This window comes from Pristiophorus japonicus, chromosome 14 (genome assembly GCF_044704955.1).
Source record: "Pristiophorus japonicus isolate sPriJap1 chromosome 14, sPriJap1.hap1, whole genome shotgun sequence".
Taxonomy (NCBI): Eukaryota; Metazoa; Chordata; class Chondrichthyes; family Pristiophoridae; genus Pristiophorus; species Pristiophorus japonicus.
The window spans coordinates 105877395-105893388 of record NC_091990.1 but is presented as its reverse complement, the minus strand read 5'-3'; the positions used below and the strand labels follow the sequence as shown (position 1 = coordinate 105893388).

General features: G+C 54.3%; 1 protein-coding gene across 1 annotated transcript in view; it reads left to right on the top strand.

The window, feature by feature from the left end:
- Nucleotides 1–15994, top strand: part of mrvi1 (murine retrovirus integration site 1 homolog) — a gene marked incomplete at its 5' end in the record, with an annotated part of 156848 nt that overhangs the window by 120046 nt on the left and 20808 nt on the right. The window contains 3 exons of the mRNA XM_070899451.1: nucleotides 169–322; nucleotides 11454–11503; nucleotides 14497–14598. Of these exons, the coding sequence (XP_070755552.1) occupies nucleotides 169–322; nucleotides 11454–11503; nucleotides 14497–14598 (306 nt within the window). The remainder of the gene's footprint in view (nucleotides 1–168; nucleotides 323–11453; nucleotides 11504–14496; nucleotides 14599–15994) is intronic.

The following is a 15994-nucleotide window of genomic DNA, read 5'->3' as shown; positions in this document are numbered from 1 at the left end:
CGATTTAAAATTGGGGATGCTCAAGAGGGCAGAATTGGAGGAGCGTAGCGACCTCGCGGGCGGAGGATCGGGGACGGGGGGGGCGTTGCAATTTATCAATGGCCCTCTTGCACGGCGCCTTTGAGTGCGCCCTCCGGTTAAATCTGGCGGTATGTTGGGCTCTTACAGGAGAAACGAATGTCCAAGGCCACAGAGGTGATGATGCAGTACGTGGAGAACCTGAAGAGAATGTACGAGAAGGATCACGCTGAGCTGACAGAATTCAAGAAGCTGGCCAATCAGAATTCGAGCCGTAGCTATGGTCCGTATGGAGACAGCGGCGGTAGGAGCAATAAGCCCACTCTGGGGTTTCCGGGTCTGTTGCGAAAGGCCACTGGTCTGTGTGATTGGCAGGGAGCTCACCCCGACGTGCTCTTCATAAGGCTAGGCAGGACACCCGCTCTCGGAATCGTGCGACTGTGATATATCCTAACAACATCACTAACACAAGATGGCTTTTCACAGAAACTCATCATGTGACCTTGCCACATGACCCTTTTATTGTATTTACACCAGTAGTTGCATTACATAGAAACATAGAAACATAGAAAATAGGTGCAGGAGTAGGCCATTCAGCCCTTCGAGCCTGCACCACCATTCAATGAGTTCATGGCTGAACATACAACTTCAGTACCCCATTCCTGCTTTCTCGCCATACCCCTTGATCCCCCTAGTAGTAAGGACTTCATCTAACTCCTTTTTGAATATATTTAATGAATTGGCCTCAACAACTTTCTGTGGTAGAGAATTCCACAGGTTAACCACTCTCTGGGTGAAGAAGTTTCTCCTCATCTCAGTCCTAAATGGCTTACCCCTTATCCTTAGACTGTGACCCCTGGTTCTGGACTTCCCCAACATTGGGAACATTCTTCCTGCATCTAACCTGTCTAAACCTGTCAGAATTTTAAACGTTTCTATGAGATCCCCTCTCATTCTTCTGAACTCCAGTGAATACAAGTCCTGTTGATCCAGTCTTTCTTGATATGTCAGTCCCGCCATCCCGGGACTCAGTCTGGTGAACCTTCGCTGCACTCCCTCAATAGCAAGAATGTCCTTCCTCATGTTAGGAGACCAAAACTGTACACAATACTCCAGGTGTGGCCTCACCAAGGCTCTATACAACTGTAGTAACACCTCCCTGCCCCTGTACTCAAATCCCCTCGCTATGAAGGCCAACATGCCATTTGCTTTCTTAATCTCCTGCTGTACCTGCATGCCAACCTTCAATGACTGATGTACCCAGGTCTCGTTGCACCTCTCCTTTTCCTAATCTGTCACCATTCAGATAATAGTCTGTCTCTCTGTTTTTACCACCAAAGTGGATAACCTCACATTTATCCACATTATACTTCATCTGCCATGCATTTGCCCACTCACCTAACCTATCCAAGTCACTCTGCAGCCTCATAGCATCCTCCTCGTAGCTCACACTGCCACCCAACTTAGTGTCATCCACAAATTTGGAGATACTACATTTAATCCCCTCGTCCAAACCAAACCAATGGTTGGCAACAACAAATCCCTGGACTGATCCTGGTGTTAATCTTGGTGTTATCCTGGACCCAGGCCCGGAATCACATGAATATACAGCATCCACATGCCCATTCATAGAATCATAGAAATTTACAGCACGAAAGGAGGCCATTTCGGCTCGTCATATCTGCACCGGCCGACAAAGAGCTATCCAGCCTAATCCCACTTTCTAGCTCTCGATCCATAGCCCTGTAAGTTTCGGCACTTCAGGTGCACATCCAAGTACTTTTTAAATGTGGTGAGGGTTCTGCCTCTACCACCCTTTCAGGCAGTGAGTTCCAGACCCCCACCACCCTCTGGGTGAAGAAATTTCCCCTCAAATCCCCTCAAAACCTCCCACCAATTACTTTAAATCTATGGCTATTGACCCCTCTGCTAAGGGAAATCGACCCACTCTATCTCGACCCCTCATAATTTTATACGCCTCAATCAGGTCTCCCCTCAGCCTCCTCTGTTCCAAGGAAAACAACCCCAGCCTATCCAATCCTGCCTTTACTTTGATTTGTTTTCTAACACCCTCCCATCCTCAATCGAACACAATGGGGGGGGCATGCTAATGGGCCGCAAACGACATTTGGCCTGGGCGTGGCGCTGCTCATGACCCCCGCTAAATTCCACAGGAGTTTAGCGACAGCGGTAACCGGTAGCACCCCGCCCTGCCACACCATGCCAGCGGCCCATTTTCGCCCTGGAGCAAACATTCGGAAGCGCCCCCGGAAGCTGCATGGAGCAACAGAGCACATACCCAGCTATAGGCCCCTTCGGGGTGGGGGGGGGGGGGCGTTGGGTACCGGGCTGTGGGCTGCTTGGTGGTGGGGGGGGGGATCGGTACCAGGCTGTGGGCTGCTTGGGGGGCGGGGGGGGGGGGGTGAGTACCAGGCTGTGGGCTGCTTCGGGGGGGGAGGGGAGGGGGTTGCGGGTACCTGGCTGTAGGCTGCTCGCGAGGCGCTGGTTAAAGGGGAGGTGGCGTTTACACAAAACAAGTCAGCCCTTTGATTGGTGGATCCGTGCTGTGATCTGGTAACCCAGCACTTCATTTGAGCTGATGCCACAGCGCCCCGCGCCCCGGTGATCCACGTGGGGGATCCACAGAGTCGTCAGCTTGGCCCTCCCCTTTAATAAACGGGAGGGCCCCTTCTACGTGACAGCGCTACGCTCCCAGCGCATAGCGCTGCGCCCCTCTCCGATTGCTTCGCCCCGCTCACACCCCATAGTGCAAGTGGGGCGTGTTATTTTGCTCTCGGGGGCGGTAACCCCAATATCACGAGCGGGGCGGGACTTCCACGCCATTCGCGCAGGAACTCCCGCCCACGGCTGGTACCGCCCCCAAACGGGCAACACGTAAATCCCCCTCCCCCCCCGCCCAATGGCCTCCTGGATGCGGCACAGAAAAATGAGTTTGGACACGTGCATCTGGATGATGAGTGATGGCAAGTTATTCGACTGCGGAAGGGTACACAGCCGAGGCTGATTCTGTCCATACAGCACGGGGCAATGAACATCTGTCTACAGGAACCCTGGCCCAGTGCTATTCTCTCTGCCCCCAAACACAGTGGTCCTGAGGCCTGGGGTTACATCCTAAACACTGCCTCAATTGGGATTAGATAACTTGGCACCAAATAACAATAAAGGAATATTAAAAGGTTTGGGGAATGAGGGGGATAAAGCACTGGCCAAGCCATCTCCTCCTACAAATTGGCGTTCGATATTCAGTCACTGGGAAAGGCTTGAATTAATTTTAAGTGGACTGGCGAGTGTTCAGTGAACACTCACATACTGCAGGATGGGGCATTCGAATAAACTGAGCACGAGTTCCTAAAATTGGAAAGAGGAGTTTGAACCAACAACAACAACAACGTATTTATATAACGCCTTTAGTGTAGTGATACGTCCCAAGGCACTTCACAGGAGTATTATAAGACAAAAAAATAAATTTGACACTGAACCACATAAAAAGAAATTAGCGGAGATGACCAAAAGCTTGGTGAAAGAGGTAGGCTTTAAGAAGTGTATTAAAGGAGGAAAGAGAGGCAGAGAGGTGGAAAGGTTTAGGGAGGGAGTTACAGAGCTTGGGGCCTTGGCAACAGAAAGCACGGCCACCGATGGTTGAGCGATTATAATCAGGGATGTTCAAGAGGGCAGAATTAGAGGAGCACAGACATCTCGGGAGGTTGTGAGGCTGGAGGAGATTACAGAGATCGGGAGGGGTGAGAAATCATAGAATGTTTCAGCACGGAAGGAGGCCATTCAGCTCGTCGAGCTCTGTTGTTGCTGGTCTTAAAACTGGGCAGCTTCCGGGAGTTCTGAGAAAAACAAACCATCTGACAGGCACTGATCTAGCTATTGCATTCTTCACATTCCCGAGGAGACTCGCCCTCCATCTCCCGGCCGGAGGAGGTTGTTGCATGGACTCACCAACAGCAGGTGGCAGCATTGAACTATTCAAAGGAGGCCCCATCGTTTCCCTTAGCAACCCTGGCCAGGATTTTCCTCACATCCCCTCCCTGGCCCACCCCTGTATTGGAGGGGAACATCACAGGCTGAGTGCGCAGTGTCGGGAATCCCTGTCCCTCGGCATTTACACGAGATTTAATCGGAGAGATTTTGCTGGGTTTTTAGCGGTAACCTTCGTGAGAAGCCCTCCCCCCATTCTCCCTCTGATCTCCAACGCAGCAAAATGCTGCCCCTCCCAGGCTCACTTGTAAATTCTCCTTTCACTCGTGAGCTTCTTCTTACAATCAAACAACACAGGAGGAGGCCATTCGGCCCATCGAGCCTGTGCCGGCTCTGTGAAAGAGTGATCCAATCAGTCCCACTCCCCCTGCTCTTTCCCCACAGCCCTGCACATTTATCCCTTTTCAAGTATTTATCCAATTCCCTTGTGAAAGTTACTGTTGAATCTGCTCCCACCGCCCTTTCAGGCAGCGCGTTCCAGATCACAACAACTCGCTGCGTAAAACAATTTCTCCCCATCTCCTCTCTGGTTCTTTTGCCAATCACCTTCAATCTGTATCCTCTGGTTACCGACCCTCCTGCCACTGGGAACAGTTTCTCCCTATCTACTCTGTCTAGACCCCTCATAGTTTTGAACAACTCTATTAAATCTCCCCTTAACCTTCTGTGCTCTAAGGGGAACAACCACAGCTTCTCCAGTCTCTCCACATAATGGCCCTGAAATTGCGGGCAATTGCCTCCGACCTGAAACATTTCTACGAAAGTACCTCGCGGTCACGGAGGAGCCTGTGATTCCGGTGGGGGAGGCCTTCTCTTCCCGTGCTGCGAAGCGCGCTCCCGTCCTCCAGGTTTCCATGCGGAAGGTACAGTCACGTATGACTGCTCAACCAATCAGGTTCAGTATTCCACAGCTTTCTCATTAATAGCAATGGGAACTCCGTATCTATGAGTTCTCAATGCTATTAATGAGAAAAAAAACAAAGACACTAAACACATATAATAAAAAATAAAAAATACACCTCACATAATTAAAATTAATTGAAATTAAATTTAATAAATATGAGAGAATTTTTCTTTCCGAGTTTTTAAAAAGTTTTTTTAATTATGTTTAAAAGTAAATGTAACGTAGTTGGCAGGGTTTTAAAAAATAATGTGTGTTTTTTTAATTTAATTTAATTATATTACATTTATCAGGCGCAAGAATTTTGAGGACATTTGTTGGGCAAGATATGGGTAAATACCGCAATCTTGCCCTTTGCAAATGTCCTCGCTCCCGAGATGCGGAGGATCAGCGGAGGAGCTTGACAGATCGGAAAAGCTGGTTTTCAGCCCATGCAAATTGTGTGCTGAAAATCGGCTTTTCCGATGCCTTCCCGGGTCCGTAGAAACTTCGTATGGACCTGGGACGGCCGGAATTTCAGAGCCATTGTTTTTTTCTTTACCCTACTCCAAGAACCAGGAAATGGCCAGGAGTTATTCTTTTGCAATGTATTATTCTCGCTGATGCAGCATTGTCCCCTCAGGTGGCAGCAGTCTCTGGGGAGGCCACATATAATGGAGGTCACATGTCGGGGAGGTCGGATGCCGGGGATCCGGGGAGGTCGGATGTCGGGGAGTCGGGAGGTGGGAGGTCGGATGTCGAGGAGGTCGGATGTCGGGGAGGTCGGATGTCGGGGGAGGTCGGATGTCGGGGGAGGTCGGATGTCGGGGTGGTCGGATGTCGGGGGATGTCGGGGAGGTCAGATGTCGGGGAGGTCAGATGTCGGGGAGGTCGGATGTCGGGGAGGTCGGATGTCGGGGAGGTCGGATGTCGGGGGAGGTCGGATGTGGGGGATGTCGGGGAGGTCGGATGTCGGGGAAGGTCGGATGTCGGGGGAGGTCGGATGTCGGGGTGGTCGGATGTCGGGGGATGTCGGGGAGGTCAGATGTCGGGGAGGTCGGATGTCGGGGAGGTCGGATGTCGGGGGAGGTCGGATGTCCGGGGAGGTTCGATGTTGGGGAGGTTGGATGTCGGGGGAGGTTGGATGTCGGGGGAGGTTGGATGTCGGGGAGGTTGGATGTCGGGGACGTCTGATGTCGGGGTATGTTGGGGAGGTCGGATGTTGGGGAGGTCGGATGTCGGGGAGGTCGGATGTCGGGGAGGTCGGATGTCTGGGGAGGTCGGATGTCTGGAGAGGTCGGATGTCGGGGGAGGTCGGATGTCGGGGGAGGTCGGATGTCTGGGGAGGTCGGATGTCGGGGAGGTCGGATGTCGGGGGAGGTCGGATGTCGGGGGAGGTCGGATGTCGGGGGAGGTCGGATGTCGGGGGAGGTCGGATGTCTGGGGAGGTCGGATGTCGGGGAGGTCGGATGTCGGGGAGGTCGGATGTCGGGGGAGGTCGGATGTCGGGATGTCGGGGGAGGGTGGATGTCGGGGAGGGCGGATGTGGAGGATGTCGGGGAGGTCGGATGTCGGGGGAGGTCGGATGTCGGGGGAGGTCGGATGTCGGGGGAGGTCGGATGTCGGGGAGGTCGGATGTCGAGGAGGTCGGATGTCGGGGAGGTTGGATGTCGGGGAGGTCGGATGTCGGGGAGGTCGGATGTCGGGGGAGGTCGGATGCCGGGGGAGGTCGGATGTCGGGGAGGTCGGATGTCCGGAGAGGTCGGATGTCCGGAGAGGTCGGATGTCGGGGAGGTCGGATGTCTGGAGAGGTCGGATGTCGGGGAGGTCGGATGTCTGGGGAGGTCGGATGTCTGGGGAGGTCGGATGTCTGGGGAGGTCGGATGTCGGGGGAGGTCGGATGTCGGGGGAGGTCGGATGTCGGGGAGGTTGGATGTCGGGGTGCGTCGGGGAGGTCGGATGTCGGGGGAGGTCGGATGTCGGGGGAGGTCGGATGTCGGGGAGGTCGGATGTCGGGGAGGTCGGATGTCTGGGGAGGTCGGATGTCTGGGGAGGTCGGATGTCGGGGGAGGTCGGATGTCCGGGGAGGTCGGATGTCCGGGGAGGTCGGATCTCCGGAGAGGTCGGATGTCCGGAGAGGTCGGATGTCCGGAGAGGTCGGATGTCCGGGAGGTCGGATGTCGGGGAGGTCGGATGTCGGGGGAGGTCGGATGTCTGGGGAGGTCGGATGTCGGGGGAGGTCGGATGTCGGGGGAGGTCGGATGTCTGGGGAGGTCGGATGTCTGGGGAGGTCGGATGTCTGGGGAGGTCGGATGTCGGGGGAGGTCGGATGTCGGGGAGGTTGGATGTCGGGGTGTGTCGGGGGAGGTCGGATGTCGGGGGAGGTCGGATGTCAGGGGAGGTCGGATGTCGGGGAGGTCGGATGTCGGGGAGGTCGGGGGAGGTCGGATGTCGGGGGAGGTCGGATGTCGGGGGTGGTCGGACGTCGGGGAGGTCGGTTGTCGGGGAGGTCGGATGTCGGGGGTGGTCGGACGTCGGGGAGGTCGGTTGTCGGGGGAGGTTGGATGTCGGATGTTGGGGGATGTCGGGGAGGTCGGATGTCGGGGAGGTCGGAAGTCGGGGAGGTCGGTTGTCGGGGGAGGTCGGATGTCGGGGATGTCTGGGGAGGTCGGATGTCTGGGGAGGTCGGATGTCGGGGGAGGTCGGATGTCGGGGGGTCGGATGTCGGGGAGGTCGGATGTCGGGGAGGTCGGATGTCGGGAAGGTCGGATGTCGGGGCGGTCGGATGTGGGGGATGTCGGGAGGTCGGATGTCGCGGAGGTCGGATGTGTGGGATCTCGGGGGAGGTCGGATGTTGGGGGATGTCGGGGAGGTCGGATGTCGGGGGAGGTCGGATGTGGGGGCTGTCGGGGGAGGTCGGATGTTGGGGGATGTCGGGGAGGTCGGATGTGGGGGATGTCGGGAGGTCGGATGTCGGGGAGGTCGGATGTTGTCGGATGTCGGGGGAGGTCGGATGTCAGAGGAGGTCGGATGTCGGGGAGGCCGGATGTCGGGGAGGTCGGATGCCGGAGAGGTCGGATGTTGGAGAGGCCGGATGTCGGGGAGGTCGGATGTCGGGGAGGGGGGAGGTCGGACGTCGGGGGAGGTCGGATGTCGGGGAGGTCGGTTGTCGGGGGAGGTCGGATGTCGGGGAGGTTGAATGTGGGGGGATGTCGGATGTCGGAGGAGGTCGGATGTCGGAGAGGTCAGATATCGGGGGAGATCTGATGTCGGGGAGGTCGGCTGAGGTCGGATGTCGGGGAGGTCGGTTGTCGGGGGAGGTCGGATGTCGGGGAGGTCGGTTGTCGGGGGAGGTCGGATGTCGGGGAGGTTGAATGTGGGGGGATGTCGGGGGAGGTCGGATATCGGGGGAGGTCGGATGTCGAGGGAGGTCGGATGTCGGGGGAGGTCGGATGTCGGGGTCGTCGGGGAGGTCTGGGGAGGTCGGATGTCGGGGAGGTCGGATGTCGGGTGAGGTCAGGGAGGTCGGTTGCCGGGGAGGTCGGGGAGGTCGGATGTCGGGGGAGGTCGGATGTCGGGGAGGTCGGATGTCGGGGGGGAGGTCGGATGTCGGGGGAGGGGGGATGTCGGGGAGGTCGGATGTCGGGGGAGGTCGGATGTCGGGGAGGTCGGATATCGGGGGAGGTCGGATATCGGGGAAGGTCAGATGTCGGGGGAGGTCGGATGTCGGGGAAGGTCGGATGTCGGGGGAGTCGGATGTCGGGGGAGGTCAGATGTCGGGGAGGTCGGATGTCGGGGGAGGTCGGATGTCGGGGAGGTCGGTGGTCGGGGGATGTCGGTGGAGGTGGGATGTCGGGGAGGTCGGATGACGGGGGATGTCGGGGAGGTCGGATGTCGGGGGAGGTCGGATGTCGGGGGAGGTTGGATGTCGGGGAGCTCGGATGTCGGGGGAGGTCGGATGTCGGGAAGGTCGGATGTCGGGGAGGTCGGATTTCGGGGAGGTCGGATGTCGGGGGAGGTCGGATGTCCGGGGGAGGTCGGATGTCGGGGGAGGTCGGATGTCGGGGGGTCGGATGTCGGGGGAGGTCGGTTGTCGGGGGAGGTCGGATGTCGGGGGAGGTCGGATGTCGGGGGAGGTGGGATGTCGGGGGAGGCCGGATGTCGGGGGAGGTCAGTTGTTGGTGGAGGTTGGGGAGGTCGGATGTCGGGGAGGTTGAATGTGGGGGGATGTCGGATGTTGGGGGATGTCGGGGAGGTCGGATGTCGGGGAGGTCGGATGCCGGGGGAGGTCGGATGTCGGGGAGGTCGGATGTCGGGGGATGTCCGGGAGGTCGGATGTCGGTGGATGTCGGGGGAGGTTGGAGGTCGGGGAGGTCGGATATCGGGGGATGTTGGGGGAGGTCGGATGTCGGGGAGGTCGGATGTCGGGGGATGTCCGGGAGGTCGGATGTCGGTGGATGTCGGGGGAGGTTGGAGGTCGGGGAGGTCGGATATCGGGGGATGTTGGGGGAGGTCGGATGTCGGGGAGGTCGGATGTCGGTGGAGATCGGGGGATGTCGGGGGAGGTTGGATGTCGGGGAGGTCGGATGTCGGGGGAGGTCGGATGTCGGGGAGGTCGGATGTCGGGGGAGGTCGGATGTCGGGGAGGTCGGATGTCGGGGGAGGTCGGATGTCGGGGAGGTCGGATGTCGGGGGAGGTCGGATGTCGGGGAGGTCGGATGTCGGTGGAGATCGGGGGATGTCGGGGGAGGTTGGATGTCGGGGAGGTCGGATGTCGGGGGAGGTCGGATGTCGGGGGAGGTCGGATGTCGGGGAGGTCGGATGTGGGGGAGATCGGGAGGTCGGATGTCGGGGAGGTCGGATGTGGGGGAGATCGGGAGGTCGGATGTTGGGGAGCTCGGGAGGTCGGATCTCGGGGAGGTCGGATGTGGGGGAGGTCTGACGGCATGGGGGGGCGGGGTGCTGGCTGGATGGCCACACGCAGCCCCTGAGAGCTGGAGTTTCAGCCTTCGAAGCTCAGGCTACTCGCCTTATTTGTGCTTCTATCTATCACTTGCCGGACTGTCCTGCTTGGAATGTGCCGGGTCGTGGGTAAAGAGCAGGGGGGAATGGGACTGATTGGATCGCTCTTTCACAGAGCCGACACAGGCTCGATGTGGTGTTTGGCTTCCTTCTGGGCTGCATGGTTGGGAAAGGACTGGGGTGCCGCAGGGATCGGTGCTGGGGCCTCGACTATTTACAATCTATATTAATGACTTGAATGAAAGACCGAGTGTAATGTAGCCAAGTTTGCTGATGATACAAAGATGGGTGGGAAAGCAAATTGTGAGGAGGACACAAAAAAATCTGCAAAGGGATATAGACAGGTTAAGTGAGTGAGCAAACATTTGGCAGATGGAGTATAATGTGGGAAAAGGTGAGGTTATCCACTATGGCAGAAAAAATAGAAAAGCAACTTATAATTTAAAGAGTGCAGATATTGCGGGGTGGGGGCGGGAGTTGTGGGGCTGGAGGAGATTGCAGAGATAGTGAGGGACGAGGCCATGGAGGGATTTGAAAACAAGGATGAGAATTTTGAAATCGCGACGTTGCTTAACCGGGAGCCCATGTAGGTCAGCGAGCACAGGGCTGATGGGCGAGCGGGACTTGGTGCGAGTTAGGACACGGGCAGCCGAGTTTTGGATGATCCCTAGTTTAGAATGTGGGAGGCCAGCCAGGAATGCATTGGAATAGTTGAGTCTGGAGGTAACAAAGGCATGGATGAGGGCTTCAGCAGCAAGTGAGCTGAGGCAAGGGCAGAGACGGGCGATGTTCCGGAGGTGGAAATAGGCGAGCTTAGTTATGCTGTGGATATGTGGTCTGGAGCTCATTTCGGGGTCAGATATGACACAAAGGTTGCGAACAGTCTGGTTCAACCTCAGACAGATGTTAGGGAGATGGATGGAGTCGGTGGCTAGGGAGCGGAGTTTGTGGCGGGGACTAAAAACAATGGCTTTGGTCTTCCCAATATTTAATTGGAGAAAATTTCTGTTCATCCAGAATTGGATGTTGGGCAAGCAGTCTGATTTAGAAACCATGGAGGGGTTGAGAGAAGTGGTGCTGAGGTGGAGCTGGGTGTCGTCAGCGTACATGTGGAAACTGACGCTGTGTTTTCGGATGATGTCGCTAAGGGGCAACATGTAGATGAGAAATAGGAGGGGCCAGGGATAGATCCTTGGGGGACACCAGAGGTAAAGCTGTGAGCCCTAGAAGGACAAGCGCAGCAGGCGCATGGGAACTCCACCACCTCCACATTACCCTCCAAGTCACACACCATCCCAACTTGGAAATATATCGGCCGTTCCTTCATTGTCGCTGGAATCCTGGAACTCCCTCCCTAACAGCACTGTGGAGCACCTTCACCGCACAGACTGCAGCGGTTCAAGAAGGCGGCTCACCACCACCTTCTCAAGGGCAGTTAGGGGTGGGCAATTAATGTTGGCTTTGCCAGCGACATCCACATCCCATAAACGAATGATTAAAAAAGTCTTTTGTGTTTTGTTCTCAGATGATGGCATTCCCAGAACTGCTCGATCAATGTCGCTCACATTGGGAAAGGTAGGAGGTCAGGCCAAGGGAGCCAGTTCGCGTGCACATTCCAAGGGGTTGTCGTGGCATCCAGTCAATCCACGAAGCAGTTCTTTAACACCAACACACTTCTGTAAAACTCTCTGTGTCCCAATCAACATCCTGTTCATTGTTACCCACAGAAAGAAGAAGGAACATGTATTTATAAAGCACCTTATCACATCGGCAGGAAGTCCCACGGCTCTTTCGTAACAATGAACAGCATGTGAAGTGCAGTCGCTGCTGTAATGTAGGAATCGCGGCAACCAGTTGGACACGCAGCAAGGTCCCACAAACACCAGTGTGATAAATGACCAGATAATCAATTTGGGGTTTTTTGATGGTAATTATTAATGGATAAATATTGGCCAGGACACCGGAGAGAACTCCCCGGCGCGTATTCGAAATAGTGGCCGTGGGATCTTTTTATGTCCACCTGAGAGCAGACAGGGCCTCGGTTTAACGTCTCATCCGAAAGACAGCGCATCCGTAGTAGCGCTTCCTCAGTACTGCCCATCTGACAGTGCAGCTCTCCCTCAGTACTGCCCCTCTGACAGTGCGGCGCTCCCTCAGTACTGCCCTTCCGACAGTGCAGCTCTCCCTCAGTACTGCCCCTCTGACAGTGCGGCGCTCCCTCAGTACTGCCCTTCCGACAGTGCAGCTCTACCTCAGTACTGCCCCTCTGACAGTGCGGTGCTCCCTCAGTACTGCCCCTCCGACAGTGCATTGCTCCCTCAGTACTGCCCCTCCAACAGTGCAGCGCTCCCTCAGACAGGGGCCTCGTCTCTTCCCACAGATAGCGGTATAGATTTCCATCTTGGGCTGGGCGATAATCCAATGGAGCGGATTGCCCCCGGTTGTGAAATGCTCCCGATGTTGGGTCCGTTGAGATAGCGGCACTGGAGTAATATTTGCATCCACATGTCACAGGTGATGCATGTAGATTCCCAGTCCAGAGCACCTGACCGTTTCCTCAACAGGATCCTCGTGCACCTGAACTCTTCCCAAAGACCCCCGTCCAGCCACCCAGGGGACAGCTCCCTGCTTTGATACCAGAATCGGGGAACTGGTCATATCTATGATGCGATCGTCCTACATTCCAACAGTGGCTACACTTTGAAAGTTCTCCATTGAATGTAAAGTGCTTTGGGATGGCCTGAGTATGTGAATGGCATTGTATAAATGCAAGTTCTTTCTTTATCGAGCTGAGCTCTCAATTGACAGAAAAGTGTAGCCTTTAAAATCCATTTTCAGCCAATCAAACGTGCTGCCTCCTCCAATGTGTGGGAGGCAGGGGAGCGCGGTGGAGACAGAGAGAAGACAGAATAGGGTGGAGACAGTTGGTGGATTCAAAATAGATTGTTTTTAAAATGCTTCGCTTTTACTTGAACTTGTTTTTTAAATCTATATTTTAATCCGACATGGATCATAGATTTGCACAGCACGGAGGAAAGCCTTTCGGCCCATCAAGCCTGTGCCGGCTCTGTGAAAGAGTGGTCCTATTAGTCCCACTCCCCCTGCTCTTTCCCCACAGCCAATGTTAAGTTGCATGGCCACGCAGCAGTGTAGCAATCCAGAGGTCCAGGGGTCCATGCAACGGCTTTATAAGGAAAAGATCGCGCATGCGCTGTAATTTAAATGGCCTGCGCATCCCCTTAAAAATTTAATTGGGGGGGCGGTGGGGGCAAGACTTACCGCGGCGCGCTCTGCCGCCACCCACGTGGTGATGTCATCGACCTTATGCAGCTCGGTGACCTTACCGGCAGGCGTCCATACAACCTGGGAAAGGTGGTGGAACATCGGGGATCCCGGGGTGGGAGCGCCCAGGGATCACGGTAAGTGTTTATGTTTATTTTTTTTAGCATTTAGGTATTAATGGGACCAGTGGGGAATTATGGGTGAGGGAAAGTGTGTACGTAACTTATTTTTTTCTTCCGACGGTGAATTCGGTCGGCCTCCTGTGATGCCGCTCCGCAGGCGCCCGAGGATAAATGTGCAACGCTTATCTTTGGGCGGCAAAACTGAATTTAGCAGTTTGAGATGGCACCTACCGCCTGCCGTTAAAATCAGCACTCAGCCCGTGTCAGCGCCTCAACAACGGCGGGACCGAATTTCGCCCGTGTGTTTTTAGGGCTCACTGGAGCGTCACGATGCACCAGCAGAAATATACCTGGTTGTCCCAGAGTGTCCGCATGCTCCCTGGACCTGTGTCCACCGACGTAACGTCTTCCCGTGCAGCCGCCTGTTGCAGTTACGTTATTTCGGGCACTCGGGAAGCTGGGCTCGGATGGCGGGGAGGAGGCTGTAAACATTGCTGATAAAAAAAATATTGTTGCGATTGCTGCGGTCTGTTTGAGGGACTGTTGGGTGGATGTTTCCGGTCCTCGTCGTGTAGAAGTGACGGCCTGGCCGTATTAACGGGAGAACACGCGACACATTTCTCTGCGATTCCGCTGCCTGCCATTCGAAGGGGAAGTGTTAACCAGCTGAAAGGGAGCTTCACAACTCCGTTGCAACAACAACAATTTCTATTTATATAGCCCCTTTAATGTAGTAAAACGTCCCAAGGCGCTTCACAGGAGGATTATGCGATAGAAATTTGACACTGAGCCACATAAGAAGAAATTACTACAGATGACCCAAAACGTTGGTCAAGGAGGAAGGTTTTAAGGAGCGTCTTGAAGGAGGAAAGAGAGGTGGAGAGGCGGAGAGGTTTAGGGAGGGAGTTCCAGAACTTGGGGCCCAGGCAGCTGAAGGCACGGCCACCAATGATTGAGCAATTATAATTGGGGCCCTAGGCAACAGATATCCTTTGACGATAAAAGAGAAATCAGGCAAATTTGTAAATTAAAGTAATAAATTGAAGAGTCAATAAGATGTATTAGTATTATGTAACAAGACATTTTTAGATGTGGCAACAAGCACACAAGCTGAGAGATTAGTATAGTAACCGCTGTGTTGTGTTGTGCTCTGTTCCCCCGCAGACCATGCCTCGAAGGAGGGTCAGTGTGGCAGTGGTTCCAAAGTTCATTAACTTTCCCGGGCATCCTCCGAGCAGCTCCGCAGTTCCCACCGTCGCTACCATGGTAGGTCGTCGACTTGTCTTTGGAAGCTGATTATCTGAAGCCTGATTAGAGTACGAAGCACACAGAGCAAAGGGAACTCATCTTGTGACCAGCAATTTATGAGTTACATAGAATTACGTAGAATTTTACAGCACAGAAACAGGCCATTCTGTTCAACTGGTCCGTGCCGGTGTTTATGCTCCACACGAGCCACCTCCCACCCCTTTTCATCTCCCCACATGTGTTTATCCAGCTTCACCTTAAATGCATCAATGCTGTTCATCTCAACCCCCGCTCCCTGTGGTAGCAAGTTCCACATTCTCACCACTTTTTGGGTAAAGAAGTTTCTCCTGAATTCCCTGTTGGATTTATTAGTGACTATCTTATATTGATGGTCCCTAGTTCTGGTCTCCCCCACAAGTGGAAACATCTTCTCTACGTCTACCTTATCGAACGCCTTTCATAATCTTAAAGACCTCTATCAGGTCACCCCCTCAGCCTTCTCTTTTCTACAGAAAAGAGCCCCAGCCTGTTCAGCCTTTCCTGTTAGGTATAACCTCTCAGTTCTGGTATCATCCTCGTAAATCTTTTTTGCACCTTCTCCAGTGCCTCGATATCCTTTTTATAACATGGAGACCAGAACTGTTCACAGTACCCCAAGTGTGGTCTGACCAAGGTTCTATACAAGTTTAACATATCCCTCTCGAAATGAACCTCGGTGCCTGGTTTGCATTTTATGGCCTTACCTTCCTGCGTCGCTGCTTTTAGTGATTTGTGTATCTGGACTTCCGGATCCCTCTGCTCTCGACCTCCATTTAGACACGTATTTTCCAAGCAGTCTGTGGCCTCCTTATTCTTCCTACCCAAATGTAACAACTCACACTTTCTGTATTGAAACTCATTTGCCAGTTACATGCCATTCTGCAAGTGTATTCATGTCTTCCTGTATTTTGTCGCGGTTGGATTTTGCTAACTGCCAGTTCGGGATTGGAAACCTTACAGAAGAACGGAGCAATGTGATTGCTCCGTGTTCCCATGCTTATTTTCATTGGTATTTACGGACTTAAGCAAACTACTTTAATCTTTAATCAGTAGGTATTTGATTGGTATATTCAAATATTAGATTGATAGAGAACAGCATTTTTGATATATATTAATGACCTGGACTCGGGTAGACAGGGCATAATTTCAAAGTTTGCAGATGACACAGATCTCAGAAATGCAGTAAACAGTGCGGAGGATAGTAAGAGACATCAGGACAGAGACAGACTGGCGAAATGGGCAGACACATGGCAGGTGAAATTTAATGCAGAGAAGTGTGAAGTGATTCAGTTTGGTAGGAGGGAGGAGGAGAGGCAATATAAACTATATGGTACAATTTTAAAAAAGGAGCAGGAACAGAGAGGACTGGGGAGGC